This window comes from Mustela putorius, unplaced genomic scaffold, assembly GCF_011764305.1.
Source record: "Mustela putorius furo isolate JIRA1106 unplaced genomic scaffold, ASM1176430v1.1 tig00000421_pilon_pilon_pilon, whole genome shotgun sequence".
NCBI classification, from domain to species: domain Eukaryota; kingdom Metazoa; phylum Chordata; class Mammalia; order Carnivora; family Mustelidae; genus Mustela; species Mustela putorius.
Window position 1 is genome coordinate 4,547,155 of NW_025421375.1, and position 15,731 is coordinate 4,562,885.

At 37.3% G+C, this 15,731-nt stretch overlaps 1 protein-coding gene across 8 annotated transcripts in view; it reads right to left on the bottom strand.

Annotated features, from left to right (window-relative positions):
* The window catches only part of BNC2 (basonuclin 2), a 435,894-nt gene that overhangs the window by 289,046 nt on the left and 131,117 nt on the right, over positions 1-15,731 (bottom strand). For all 8 annotated transcript variants that reach the window (XM_004765710.3, XM_045079651.1, XM_013063089.2 and 5 more), the window contains one exon: positions 13,844-14,044. In XM_004765710.3, coding sequence (XP_004765767.1) covers positions 13,844-14,044 — 201 coding nt within the window. The remainder of the gene's footprint in view (positions 1-13,843; positions 14,045-15,731) is intronic.

A 15,731-nucleotide genomic window follows, 5' to 3' on the forward strand; every position in this document is an offset into this window, starting at 1 on the left:
TATAAACACAGCAGAGAGAGAAATAATTGCTTTAAAATAGACCTGTATATGGAATAATAAAATTAATATAAAGCACAAATGTTATTTTATAAAAATTAATAGCATCTAAAGGAGTATATTCTTCTTTTATTCTTCACCACCCTCTTCACTTCAGTGCTCCTCTCCCCTTGCATTAAAGATATTTTTATCTAATTCCCAGTTGAAAGGTTTGTGAAAGTGGTAGGTCACAGCTGTGTTGACGGTGAACTTGAACATGGCATACCAACATCATTCCCACACACTTACAGATGCTTCGTAACAAGCTGCACCAGTCACTTGATTTGAAATACCTGACTTATTATAAAACAAACTGTTAATCTCTGGTCTTTTCTCCAGCTCAGCTCTTCTCCACAGTTTGGGAAGCAAACCAGCAGCTTATTGTGTTTATACCAGGAATGACTGCCTTCTGATTGGCGTTCTGATACTGTCCAGTGATGCTGCTCAACAAGGCCCTAGACAGAACCTAGGCACACCTAGGCCCCACTGGCAGATCATTTTAACAAGATGTTCTTGTTTCCTGTTCCCACGAAAATCAATAACAGGATGACCTTCAATTTGAATTTCAAACCAATTAATTATCTGTTCTCTTGAAAATGTGGATATCTGATTTGCCTAGAGAATTTCAATTATGAACAGATTATATCTTTTAAAGAGCCCCTTCAAAAAATTTAAATAGACACTGAAAACTTCATCTTATACAATATAAATGATGTTTTCTTGAAGCTTGTGTAAAATATTGGCCTTGCCTGAATTAGGATGGCGAAGTTTTCCCCTTGTGGTCCATCTCCTTCTCATGACATCATAATCAATTGCCTGGTAAATTACAGCAATCCCACAAAGATTCGGGGCCAAGAATCACTGCTTAAAGGTGAGATGAAAAGCTTTTTATAGTGGAATTCAGCTTTTCATCTACATCAATGACTGACACAAATCATGGGATTCTTTTCAGAGTTTAGAAATCTCCCTTTCTTTCTCTTTAATTCTAAAATTCTTGCTTGTCCTACCTTTATTAAAATACTTTGGCCATTTTTTTGTTCTGGTCCCACATTTTTCTTTATATGTGGGTCATAAGGAGAAAAGCTATACATCAAAGCTATCAGCACCAGAAACATATTTACCAAACCCTTTTTTCAATTGTGAAAAAAAAAATGAAGAATTTGGTTCATCCCAGCGGGGAATTCCCAAGATGAATGATCACATGCAATGAAACTATTATCTCCATCCATTAAAATATTATCTGAAACAGAGGTTTCTATCTGGCAGCCAGTAGGCTGAATATAGCCTGCAGATGAGTTTTGTTTGGACCACACACTTTAAAAAATATTTGAAAAGATTGCCAAGATTTAAAAATCAGGAGATTTCACATAAAAAAAAATCTTGATTTCTGGCTTCTCATTAAAAAAAGAGGATCAGGAGGAAGAGGAAGAGGGGGAGGTAGAGGAGGAGGAGACCTCCCAATTTCATACCTGGTAACAATTGGCTTGAGCTGAAGAACCTACTGGTCTACCACAGACCCCACAAGACTCACTCCACCTGTTTAATTGACCTTACCTCCACATGCCCTTTTAGGCAACTCTTGATCTTTAAAATGTTACATTACTCCAAAGACAGTTTATAGAGTTTGTGGAAGAAAAAGAGAAAGGTATCTAGGAATACATTTGAAAATACTTATTTCATGGGCTTAATGTAAGACAATGGGTAGAATTTCATAACACAGTTGTTCAACAAAACACAAATGCAAAGCAAAGCAAAGTCATTTTCATAATTAAGATACTTTGAAAAGCAAATCCAAAACATTTACACTGGTTTTCAATCAACCACATTCTTCTCTGAAGCCCAGAAAAGATGTTCATGTCAAACTATTGTCCAGATCTACATACCCATTTTGTTCCTTCACATGTTAATACTTCTGCACCTCCCTTAAGTTGAAAACTGACCCTAATATGAAAAAGGAATATATCTTCAAGGTAAATTTTCTAAAAAGTCAACATGGAGGATACATGAATATTAGAGCAAATATTCATCTTTACTGGCTCCACATATATGACACAATATGACATTTACATATTTAAACTAAACACACATTATTGCAGGTTCATGAACTCCAAAGTCATGGCATATTTCTTTAGAAATGATTATTACCTAAAACCAGATGCTTATGACAAAGTCACCATGCATTCCTATTTGCTTTTTTCTTAACTGAAATGAAGTACAAAGAGAAAAATCTTTTATACTTCGCAATTTCCAATCAATCACAGCAACACAGTATTTCTATCTATTAGTGGACTTTACAAATCAGGAGCACCCTATTTTAGCAGGGGAAAGAAAGTACCTTTTCACTTTAACTATACTAACAGGCTATCTCTGATGTACTAAACAGTACAGATATGTTCTAAATAGGCTATGAACAGTCATAATACAACTTCATAAAAAGAGCCAAATTTATATGAACTTCAGTACAGTGTTTTGAAATTATATTTCCTCATTGGCCCACTTTCTTTTTTTTTTTTTCTTTCTTTTTTTTCTTTCTTTCTTTCTTTTTTTTTTTTTAATTTAGTTGAGAGAGAGAGAGAAGACAGGCAAGGGGAGTGGGAATGGGAGAAGCAGGCTTCCCACAGAGCAGGGAGCCTGATGCAGGGCTCGATCCCAGACCCCGGGATCATAACTAGAGCCAAAGGCAGATGCCTAATGACTGACCACCCATGTGCCACCCCCCACATACTTTCTTGATAGATTATTTTTAAGGTAGGTGTTTCCTTCCTAAGAGAGCAGCGTTCTTCTTCCATTTTCACCTTTAAAAAGTATAACCCGTGAATACATGCTAAATGTACATCACAATCAGACTTTAATCCCCAAATTCTCTTGATTCTGAAAAATTGAACTCTAAGTAAGCAGTTCACAAAATCATAATGATCACACTATATTCCTTAACTCCCAGTTGAAATAGGAAAACGGAAAATACTGTATATACGAGCTCCATAAATATAGTGTTAGGCCTGATATCTGAACAACAATATGAGAATTCCTTTTGGGAAGCATTTTTCCTTAATATCCATTATGCTTGAAATTTTAGCAATTAGAAGCAGACACCTGGAACTCAATTATTAATATACTGCTCCCCACCCCTTTTACACTTCTTTTGAAACCATCTCTTAAGGTACTTCTTAAAGAGATGATCCTATGGGACAGTACAAATATTCACATTATTTTTTTTTTAAATATCTTCATATAATCTAAACCTAAACTGATTCTCTTTGTTAAACATATTAGCTTTAGAAAATAAAATTAAAACCTCTCAATTGTAAAATGACAAAAAAACAGGAGTGCCTCGCTGGCTCAGTCAGTAGAGCATACAACTCTTGATCTCCGGATCATGAGTTCAAGCCCCACCGTGGACATGGAGATTACCCAGGAAAATACTAAAATCTAAAACGAAATAAAAAGATGGCAAAAAACTAAAACAAGAATACGAGGTAAAGTATAATTCATTACATTCATATTGACTGGTCAGCTATAACATTTTTGAAAGGAAATTTTATGAAAAAACAGTTAGTTCCCACCCATGATGAAGAAAGCTTTAAACTGGTCTCCACAAGGCAGCTGTAAATACATAAGGCAGTTCTAAAAGACTCCTGATTTTGTTACTTTGTTTGCACTTCATTGTTTTAATATGAAAAGTAAAGTATGAGGTAATGAGTGCTTAATACTATTTAACCTGTGTTCTATGGAGATTAAGGCACTGTGCTCACTTAACTCCTTCCTCTTCCTATAAAAGAAATCTCAAAATAAGCTGACATTGAGGCTCATGTCAGCATTCTGCATTTGTTTAGAAAAAACAAACAAACAAACAAACAAAAGAACAGGAATACTGGCATCTAAAAGAACAGTGGGTTATTAGAACACTCAGAAGGCTGGTTTGACTAGTTGGTTTACTGAAAAATTATTAAAAATAACTGTTTGCACAAGTTAAAATAACCAACTTCTCACTTTTACCAGAAGGGTGTTTTTAATATAATGAACATCCAAGCTTCTCTGACCATGAGAAAACCTGGAATATATTATACACGCATAAATGTGGCCCAGGATGCAGGATATGAGATGTGCTTGCTATCAACAGATTAACACTTCATTTTCATTATTCTAATCTCCCCACAGGCTGTGAACACTCTCTTTTTCTTATTTGAACAACAATGGTGCATGAAAAACCAAGCTGACAGGCAGGCGGGGTTCATTAAATGCGTAAGGCCTTTATTCCCATAACATGTCTCACCTGTATGAAGCCAGGGTTCGGGCTTCCAGGCTGGCTACTGAAACAAGCTCTCCCAGATGTTGACTTCTAACTCTACCCTCTCCCACTTAACTTATGATAAATGTCAAAAATAAAGGAAAAATGGAAAAATTCTTTCCCACAAGGACCTCTATTTAGTAGATAACAGAATTGGTAACATATTTTAAGATTTATTCAGTTCCATGATCACTTTCCTCAGTCGCTCAAGGAACAAAACAACCACAATAACAAAAAAGGGGCATGGAAGGGAAATTATGAGACATTTGAAGTTTGAGTCAAAGACTCTTATCTTGGTATCTCCATCCCAGCTTAGTTTTAGCTTCTGTGAGAACTATAGTTTGTCACTGATTGAAAATGTCAGTTCACAAAGTAAGAATCCAATCAAGCTACTTCCAAATGAATGACACTGAGCTTCACCAGAAAGCTATGCTCAAGGAACAGAAAAGCTACAAGGTGTAAGGAATCATTATAATGAGCTTCCTAAAATGGGAGATTTCTTATAAGAAGGAGCCACCTACACACTCACTGCATTTGAGGCAACCATTAACAAATTCTCAACAGACCTAGAAATAAATCACCGAATTCCCACAACCAACCAATGGACAGGTATACACTTTCTGCATGTCTATGTACCCCATATAAATACATGGCCATGCAACAATATGAATTTTTAATATGTTCCATAGCAACACAGTAAGTCTTTTCACAAAGTCTAGAGAAGGCCTTGATTTTGGTTCTTTCTGGTACTCTAATTTTATACCTAAAAAAAGAAAGAATAAACGAAAAGCAATATTAGATAAAGCAGATTACTTAGCTGCCTTGAGTTAGGTTTTGACATGAGGTCCAACAAAGAGAATGTTTGCAGGCATTCTCACTCAAGGGACACTTTCATGAATATACTCAGTGTATAATTTTTCTCCCATACCTCCCAAGTATCCTCCCAGTCATGTCACTGCCCTCTAGCACTGGTAGAGGGCACAGTAGTGGGTAGCTTTCTTTAACCTATGCCTGATGAGGTGCCCCAAAGAGCCATCCTAATGATTTAAGTCAATGAAATCCTTCTTGCTTAAATTTTAAAAGAAGAAAAATCAAACATTATTAAAACACTGCTAAGAGAGTTTCTCATTTTAATATTGGTTTTATTATTATGTTAAGTCACCTGAAAGTAATTATTTTTGGTGTGTAAAATATTCATTATCCTAAAATTTTCTTTTCAAACCCCTCAGTTCAGGCTCCCTGATCATCAAATATGGGTCCTGAAGAACCGTCTAGAGAAAAAACATCCACTGAAAAACACCTTAATAAAGCTGAAAAATTCATGACGGTCACACAAAAGCACAGCAGGTATAATACTGGAAGCTCTGTCTTTCCCATATATTCTATGGGAATCCCATATATTCTTTTTTAAATGTTTCAATTAACTCTTACTAACTGCAATTTGTCTCAAAGAGTCACACCTTCCACCTACTGAAGGAAAACTTTACATTGTCTTCCTCCTCCTAAGGAAATCCTCTCTTGTACAGATACAAGTCTAGCTGTACAAAATGATAAATTCAAGAATAACTTAAAAAAAAAAAAAAGAAGAACAGAAAAGCAAAATCTCTTTTCAGTGAAGTAGATTCTTACACAGGCAAAGGATCAAATTGAGCTGCCTTTCAACACCTCTAAACAATAAGCCTGGGCCCCTGGTTACACGTTTTTATCATGCCCTTACTTACAGAAGAACCCTTACAAAGCAAAACTCGGGACAGTCTTCCTGTCAGCACTCACATGCTGAGGACCAGATCAGAGGGTGGCACCTCTTCTCCCTACCTCTGCCAGAATGATATACTGGCAAAGAAGTCATATTCAGTTACTGTTCCATTTCAGGTGCATGTCAATTCTTTATATTAGGGTAAAAAGAGCCAGTGAAAGTAAGGAGAAATTCATAAAAAGGGAGGTGAGGTGGAAGGAGAATAAACTGAGAAAGAAATTAGGTCTATGGGAAACGGAAATAGGAAAAAAGAACAGACTAACCATGTATTTAGATCATTAAGTAAATTGCTGGCAACCAAATAGAAATGAGACTTAAATCAACCCTTCCCCTTCAACAACACACAAACCCTAAAGACAGTAGCAAAACAACACTGCGGTCCAAAAATACTGAGTAAATAAGATGTCAGATATGCTCAAGAGAATAACTTCCTACTGTTCAAGATTATTTTCATTTTCTTAACAGGGAAAAATGAAAAACTGATGGGCTTAATTAAAGAAAAACAAAAGGATATTATTTCTCTGTTAAAGGATCAATTCTTTTTTTTTTAATTCGAATGATGATTAATAAGCTGAGAATCTGATTCCTAAGCTAGCCAGTTTGAGTAATACATTGTTGTTCCACAAGCATTTCCATTAAGGAAGACTCTTGTGATGAAGAAATGATACAGCACTTTGTCTCTTCTCATCTCTGACTCTGTGGCATGAAATGCTACACAGAGTGTTTGAACAGAATGACACTGCACCCAGTCCTCATCCAAATGAAATCCAGGCATAAAATAAATTTTTCACCTTAGGGTTGGAATGTGTACCATGAAAGTTGCTGGGCTTCCTACAGAGAACGCAGAAATTGAAAAACAAACACCGCTTCTATTTTTTCCTATTTTCTAAACTTTCTTTTAAACCCAGGGAGAGAGAAAGCAATATAGGTCATGCTCAGGGAGATGTAGTTCGATGGGTGTCACAGTTCCAGGCATCATTTTTGGGATGTCATCTGCATATTAAAACTTTCTAAGAGCTTGAGTTGCTCAGAATGTTTTTTCCAACTTATTCTTCTTGCCTGCTTATTAGTTTACCTTGTATGAAAAAGTCCCCTCTTCCACACGGTGTTTTGCTTATATGTCCAGATATAAAGGCCGTTATTCCTGAATTACGCCTCTTTTCCTTTATTTCTCAAAAGCTTAGAAGTAGATGTCAAAGTTCCTTGAAAGGGTCTTTGACTCGCTTCCTCCCCCCTTTTCCCCATCCTTCAGTAGATGAAGATCACCAAGCAAAATGTGGAAGCCAGCTGCTTTTTGGGGACATAAAAATGGCATCAGCTTTGGCAGACAGAGGTGAGATCAATCATCTCCTACAATCCCCAAACAACCTTCTGACCAAGGCCTACAGAAGGGTGGTAATGTAGCAGCAAAAACATACTACGAAAAGTACAGAGAGGTACAAGAGGATTTTCATGTGGTAAAGAACTCATTCTATGCATATTAACAAACCAGGCTCCAGATCTCATGTGAAAGAAAGCTTGGAACCATTATATTCCATGTTCTGTGAACAATAACAAGCAGGGAGTCCCAGACAAAATTTTTCACTGAAAAAGTCAGCCCACGATTCATTCTGTTCTCCCTGCTACCACAAAGTTCCCTGGCAATATTCTGTGGACAAAAAGGAGTTAATTCTTAGAGGATGAAAACACTAGGATTCAAATTATGGACATGAGCTAAAGCAAATCCTAGTTTCTTCTTGAATTCCTTTTGATATATCTATTCTAAAAAAGAGGCCCACGTTGAGAAAATACCTCTTCGGCTTTACAGTCATTAGCTATTCATGTTTATAAGGAAAATCCTCTCAAAACCTTTGCAGATGGACATGGGTGGATGCTACTGTAACTTTCTTTAAGTACGCGTAATGCACATAAGGTGGGAAGGGAGAAGCACTAGAATTTTTGTTTTTCATGGAAGGGGAGGACGCCAGCTTCCTATCTGTAACGGTCTGTTCCTTTGGAATCAGCTCCCTGTGTCACAACGACCTGGCAGACTTGAATGCTTTCACTATCACTGGAGTCCTTGCAATCCTGCTTTGGCTGTGACCCATTCACTTTTGCCCCAACATCTCAGAGATGCCTTACTCAGCATCTAATTAGTTAGGGAGGATTTGCCGTGGCTCTTAACCCTGACACAGGAGTGGGAGGATGTGCTGCTGGGGTAGCCCAAATCTGTGCTGTCACTACATTAATCAGATTTCCATAAAGCCATGCATGAATAATTGGATTTATCACTGAACGTTAAGATACAGTCATAAATATAATTATAAAAAATACCTACAATTATAGATAAGGTATCTGCACCTTTAGGGATTTATTTTTCAACTGTGGTTACTTGACTCACCTTAGCACCAGACTTTGACAATTACACACAGAGGACCAGTTTGAAGCTTACAGAAATAAGAGAAAAACAATTTCAAAACGATCACCTACTATGTTCAAATTCATTTAGTGCATTGTGTCGAAAATAAACTTGAAATCTGTGTACAGGCTTTTAACATATACCATATACACATCTGAGAAAATGTTTATGCATGCTTCCCTTGCATTAATATGTACATAAATGCCATGTACAGGACCTCACTACTATCCCACTGCATTACAAATCAGACAGTACCTGTTAAGTGAAGCCTGCATGCTATCCACAGACTTACAAAGTACAGGCCAACACACAAGCACCTGTCTCTACTACAATCTATATTTTAACAATTACCCAAATATTCCTATTTTAGTGTTGCACCATCACAATGGATGTTAAGAATTACATCTGGATATAAGTCTATAGTTAAACTTCAAAATAAAACATATTATCATTCAAATTAGAGAAGGGAACTTAAATTGGAGGTAGCAGCCTAGTAATTCAACAGGCTGAAATTACATGCTTCCTAATATAAATATTTTCACATTAAGACCATAAGTTTGGTCAATTTAAGACATGATTACCAAAACACACCAACTGTAAGAAGGGGAGTAAAAAGGGAGGGAAAAGTACAGAAACCTAGGGATGGATGATGCCTGGCAATGAAAGTCATTTTCAAAGACCATTAACTATCAACTGCTTTACTCAGGGCTCTGATTAAATAAGAATATACATCCCATGTTAAAAGGGATGTCTACATGAGTGGGATAGAGTTTAGAATAAAAATGTACAAACAATAAAGAAGAATCAAACCACAATATACAATTAGGTATCTGACTTAAAAGAAAAGCTATATGTGCCTTTTAAACTGTTAGTGAATAAACATTTAAATTATTTGGGGGGGAGGTAGGAAATCAGACAAAACCACCATTTCCACTTTAAAATATAGATTCCACAAACTGAAACTGTGTTTGCCTATATGAATAGAAAGAACTAAAAGAGTACTGGGAGAAAAATTCATAGCAAACATGCTTTTAAATGGATTCCAGCAATGTTATTATATATTTCTTACAATATATTTTATTTATCATTTCTCTGAAATGTGCTAGATTTTATATTAGAAAGAAAGTTTGCTTTACTCTGTCATATCTCTGGTGAGCAGACGCTCTAGTATTAATGTAAATCGTTGATTTAATTTTTAGCTTTCTTGGTTTGCCCCTCACCTACCTAAGAAATGATTTCTCTGGTGATAACTAACACATCATGCTAATGAGAGAATCTAATGCACAATAGAAAAATGTCACTACTAATAATATTTGCATGAAGTTAAATAAAGCAACTGTAAGAGAATGTCAGACAGTTGTTCTTTAATAAGACACAGTTTCACAATGAAATTATGTTGTTAATTTTGTTACATCATTGGGTGAATCCTAAATTACTACATAATGATGCACAGAATCATTTATAATTCTAACTTAGTATTTCACTTGTGTCTGAAAAGAGACCTTATTAAGGGATCTACATTTTATTTGAAACAGGTTAAATATACCTCACCAATAATAAAAGGTAAATGCCTCTAATAATGTGTAAAACATGGGCTGAAGCCATTTACCTGTTAGGGTTTCATGTGTGAAAAGATTTCAAAATATATTAGACTATTGCATCCCTTAAAGTAGCAACAAAGAATTTTGAGATTCTCTCAAATGCACAAAATATTTGCAAAAATAGAAAAATCACCTTTTAAAACCTGATTAAGAAAAAAGAAAAAAGCTTCCCAAAGCAGGCCTTATTTTCTGCTTTTAACAATGCTTAATGAGGTTAAAATGGGCAAAATAATGTTCTAGACTCTAGGAGATTAACACAGAAGATGAGCAAAGGGTTTCTGGTCATTCTCGACCTGTCACTGATCAAAGTAACTCAAAAAAGAACTTCCTTTACAGAAGTCAAGAGTCATGCCCTTTAAGGTTATCAAATATTTGTCTGCATGAAAAAAAAAAATTACCCTTTTAGAAAAATCTTACTTAAACATGGGAAAGTTGTAGAAAGGCAGGAAAATAGGGTAAAATCATCATATCTTGAATGTAAGGGATACATACTTAATTCTATCAAATCTAAATTGGCTTTAGTTTGTGATTTTTTTATTAGAGGTAGACAGACTGACAGACTTACATATAAGCAGATCCAACTTTGCTCATACAAAAGACAAAGAGTTTTATATCCCTACTGCTTAATTTACCTGTAGAAGACACAAATCTAGATTATTAAATTTCAGTATTCATGAGATATTTCTACAAGTTTTGCTGTACTTAAATAACACTGGTGGTTAATTCTCTGTAACTCAGTTTGAAACCTGCTAGTCAGTCTTTTCTAATATTTAAAGAAATGATCTGGTAAAACTTAAGAGTGTTTATATTATTACAGAAAACTTTGAAATAAGAAAATAGATCCAATCAATTCTATTCATTTCAAGTGTTAAATCAATTTTTTCTTAGAAATTAAAATTATCATAACACAGAAAAACCTCTTCATACAGAATTCTGCATATCTGATTAAACTGGACAAATTTTTACCTGTAGTAAAACAAAAGCTGGCTTCAATGTGTATATTGAAACTAGTATTCCTTGAAACTGTTGGCTTCAAGAAAATCATTTCAAGAAAAGTGTCTTTCCTAAGTGCACAAGCGCGCGCGCACACACACACACACATACACACACACTCCCTGAATCAACATTGCTGATGAACTATAGGTAAAGAAAATAAACATACTTTAATAACATGTACAGCACATATATTTTTAGATTTATACAGTCTGAATTTAAGTTTACATAATATTTATACAAACTAAAATATCATCCTGAAGAAGAAAAAAAAATACACTCATACACTCCTTACATGTTTTCCAAAAATGCACAGGAGGTAAACATTTAGTAAGCACAACAGAAAAAAGGGAGGGAGGGGTTGGGACTACCTCCATTAAAACCAAAACCTAAAAAATATATATATACAGTTAAATTACAACACGTTTTAAAATTGTGATTTTTCTCCAATTTACCGCTCTGTTTAGTAACTGGCATAATACTACGTAGTTTTATATAGCATCCGTTATGCATAAATTACCTCCTTGTATATCTACTCTTTTCATATAGTAGACTGATTCTAAGACACATGCATGCACACAGGTAGAGACAAAATAGATCTTTATATATCCATGAAGTCAAACAACTGGATCAAAGATACCATATTAGCTTAGTTGCACGAGTTTTTCTCTCTGAGTGACTTCAAATTATTTTCCTAATTCTGATCAATCATTTATATCATTTACTTTTCTTTGTTTTTTAGCTAAAATGTTTTCCATGACTTAAAGTCTCCTTAGATTCAAATCTACTTGGAAATGGGCTAGTGCCAAAGAAGCAATCTAACACCATCTATGTGGTTCAATAGCCATTTATCAATTGATCATTATCTCTATCTGGTTTTATTAACTCTTTTCTAGCTAGAGGGAGACCTAAAGCAATCTTCCCTTCACATACACACATACACACTCACACACACCTGACCTTCCCGAACTAAAGGAAAACCCTAAACGTGACATACAATTTTTAAAGTGCGGCACAAGTTGCTTGGCCCTACAGTGAGTGAAAACACACTCTGTGTTACAAGCACGGAGAGAGAGACACCCAGGCAGGGATGTGCCTCAGAAACACACCTCTCAAATTGGCACTCTACAGTGACCAGGAGTATCTCTGGGAGGGAATGAACTTTTTAACTTGCAAGAATGGGAAATAGCTCATGAAGAGTTGCTTATTGGGTTTATGTTGATTGCATTTAAATCCCAGCTTACTGTATCAGCAGTAATCAGGGTCCCTCTACAGGATATGTCAAAATACACCTTATTCAAATGCATTTATCCTATCTAGAACGGCGTGATAAAACTGTTCGCTAGCTAAATGCTACAAAACCCTGGCTCTGTGCACCGGCTTCTGCAGACGTACCTCTAAACTTCTGGTAGTTTACAGACTACCAAATGGTTTTCTTCCTTTCATTATCAATACTTTAAAAAATCTAATTAACTCAATGAAGTATTTAATGCTCATGAACTCTTAGAAGCAAAACAGGTTTTAGAAAAAGAAGGCAATTGCATTTTTTTTTCAACGAGTGGAACAGCACCAATTTCTTAACAACTACCATCTACTTAAAATCCAACTGTATTTGCCAGTAATACTTTCGTGCTGTGTGGATGATACTATCACGCTAACTCTTGCTTTGTGTGGGTTTGGGTAGGCTTTTGAACAGCAAGACGTGTCTAGGAGGGAGGCACCAGGGAACTTCCCTCCCTCGCTTGAGCACAGTCCAAGATGAAAGTTTCTGGGTTGTTTCCCTTCGCTTCCTCTCACCCTCGCTCCCCCTCAGAGCCGCAGAGCCAGCAATTGTGCAAGAGGAGCCCGGCGTGCAGGGCGCGTATCACCAAGCGCGTGGTACGAGCCGCCGGTTCCCGTGATTAATTATCAGTTGCCGCCGGCCTCACACTAACACGTCGGCTCTCCCGGCAGAGCCAGCACACCCAGCCGCCCGCAGCGTGGCCCGGACGGAGCAGCGGCTTTGGGGAGGACGCCGCGGCTGCGCCCGAGTGTGAGTGCGCTGGCCAGCGGGCGAGCAGGCGGGTGGCCCGGCGGGCGGGCCGGCGAATGTGCGGGAGCCCAGCCGGCGCCAGCGGGGAGCACAGGGACGAGCGCGGAGGTGGGTGGGCGGCCGGACCGGCAGGCAGCCGCGGCCGGTGCCGAGTAGCTGGGACCCGCCGGCACGGCCCGCCACGCACGCCGCCACCGCCGCCGCGACCCTCGGCGCTGGCAGCGATTCCTGCACGGCCTCCTCTCCGCAGGTAGGAGTCGAGCTGCTTCCAGCCCCGTGGAGTCGGCGGGGCTCTGCAGAGGGGCCCCTACCTTTTATGGCTGTTAGGTTGGAGAACCTACTCTGCGATAGCAGACACTTCGACAAAGTGATCATCAGTAAAGACAGAACGATACATTTTTTTGGACGGTGGCTATTTTTTTTTTCCTTTTTAATTTTAAACAGAAAACCGAGAAATAAAGTCCTCCCCTGACCCAGACTATCCTGTGAAACTTTGCAACGAATGCCTTTGCTTTCTTTTACTTCAGTATCCTTTCCCCTTTTTCTTTTAAGGAGCCCTCAGGGAAACCATGAAGTAAGTAACCCTGCACATTCCAACACCACAGTTAGGATAAAACAGTAACTATGAAGTGACCAAATTTTTTAAAATGTTAGAAAGAAAAACAACAAACAGAAGTCTATGTAACAATTCAAGTTTTCTTTAAAAAAAAAAAAAAAGGAAAGAAAGAAAGAAACTTACCTGTTGGGACATTCTGAATAAGAGGTTAGTATCAGCGTTTTGCCATGTCCCCATGAACCCTGGTTCAGCTGTAGTCGTTCTGGTTCCGAACTGCATGGAGTTGTCAATACAGGAGTCTCTTAAAGTCAAGTCTCTTGCCCTCTTTGGCTCTCTGTCTCTCTGTGTCTCTCTTTCTCTCACATCCACTTCTGCCTCTTCTGACTGAAAAGTGAAGGTGGATTTTTTGAGCTTCTTGGCAGCCAGTAGCAGGAGTGTAGTGTAGTTAAGAAGCTGGCTGAACTGTGCATTTCATTTGGGAAGGGGGAGATTTGGGGGAGGGAGGGGGTCAGAGCTTCTTTCGCACCTTCTGCACAGATACCCCTATCATTTATGCATAGATTGTGACTCCCCGAGCTTGCCTTTGCTCGGTTTAACAGCTGCCTGTCAGGTGTGCAGGCAGCACTGGAGACCCAACCATCAGCTTCAAACTCTCAGCCACTGCATGTCATTGGATAGCAGAGCTAAGAGTCAACTGCACTGTTCCACTGTCAGGCACCAAATGACACCCTGCACTAACCCCTCTCCAAACACACAGATAGACACACACTTATGCACACTCCAAACAGCACCATGATCACAGACGGCACACGGGGTGAGGAGAAGCTGAGGCCCTTCCCAGGGAAATCTTCCCAACAATGCTTTCGGGTATAACATGCAATATCTGACATCAGTCTTTAACATTTATAAACTGCTCCGCTTAAACATTTTTTTTTCTAATTACACTGGAAGAAAGAAAAATATTCAGCTCTAAGAGAATGTTAAGTTGGCTCAGTTGTTGGCTAAATGTTAGCTCCTAAAAGTCATATAGTCTGTGCTGGGCTATTTATAACTACATATAAACTCCTAGAGAAAATAATGTACATAAAAACTTGACCTTCCACTCTGAAAAGTAAATAAATAAACCTAGCAGTTTTTTGAACATAGAAGATACACAATAAACATTTGCAAAATAAATACATAGTATTTAACATCTAGTTCCTCTGGTCATTAATTATTAAATTAGAGGTTAAGTAATAAGAAACTGAATGGCAAGGAAAAAAAGTGTACCTTTTCTTAAAGCTCACAAATAGAAAAAAATCCTTTGTTAAAGTTCCTGGATGAAGCATCTACAATACCCTTTCAAATCATAAAAAAGAAAAAGATGAAAGAAAAAAAGCCTGTCCCATTTTAGGGAAAAAAGTAATGAATATAAAAATTCCATTTTTCATTGAGATCTCTATGGAAAATTCTATAACGTTTTCATGCCTGATGAAATATAACCCGGATAGCATGCTGTATTTTTAATTAAACCAGTTTTAAAACAAAACATCTATTTATTATATAGTATTTATCTACCTCATTTATGGAAAAGCAGAACTGAAGAAAATGTACTGTACATAAACAGTAACTTCAAAATGGAAAGCTAAATTCATGTCATCTCATAAAAGTAGTCAGCAGGAAAAAGCCATCCTTCCTAAACTTAAAATGTAAGGAACATTAATCTTCAACCACCTACAAATATTGAGGACAAATGTACCACTCTCCTTGCTCCTTCTTAACTCAAGAATAACAATAAACCTTACTCTCTGAAACAACAAAAGAAACAGAAAAGAGCTTCAATGGCAGCTCTGTGTCATTAGTGGACAATGAGAAAAGATGAGAAAACGTACACTATGTTGACACAAATGTGCCTTCCCCTCTAGAACCGACATCTCCTGAAAGCTTTTCTGTTAAACTTCCCTCCGGTTCACCACCATTAAGCACAAAAAAGTCTCAAAAGCAGCAAATTCAATATCTGAGAAGAAACAAACAAGAACCCAAAGAATTGTTGCCTTAAAATATATGAAGTCCACCTGTGGTCAATAAAAAT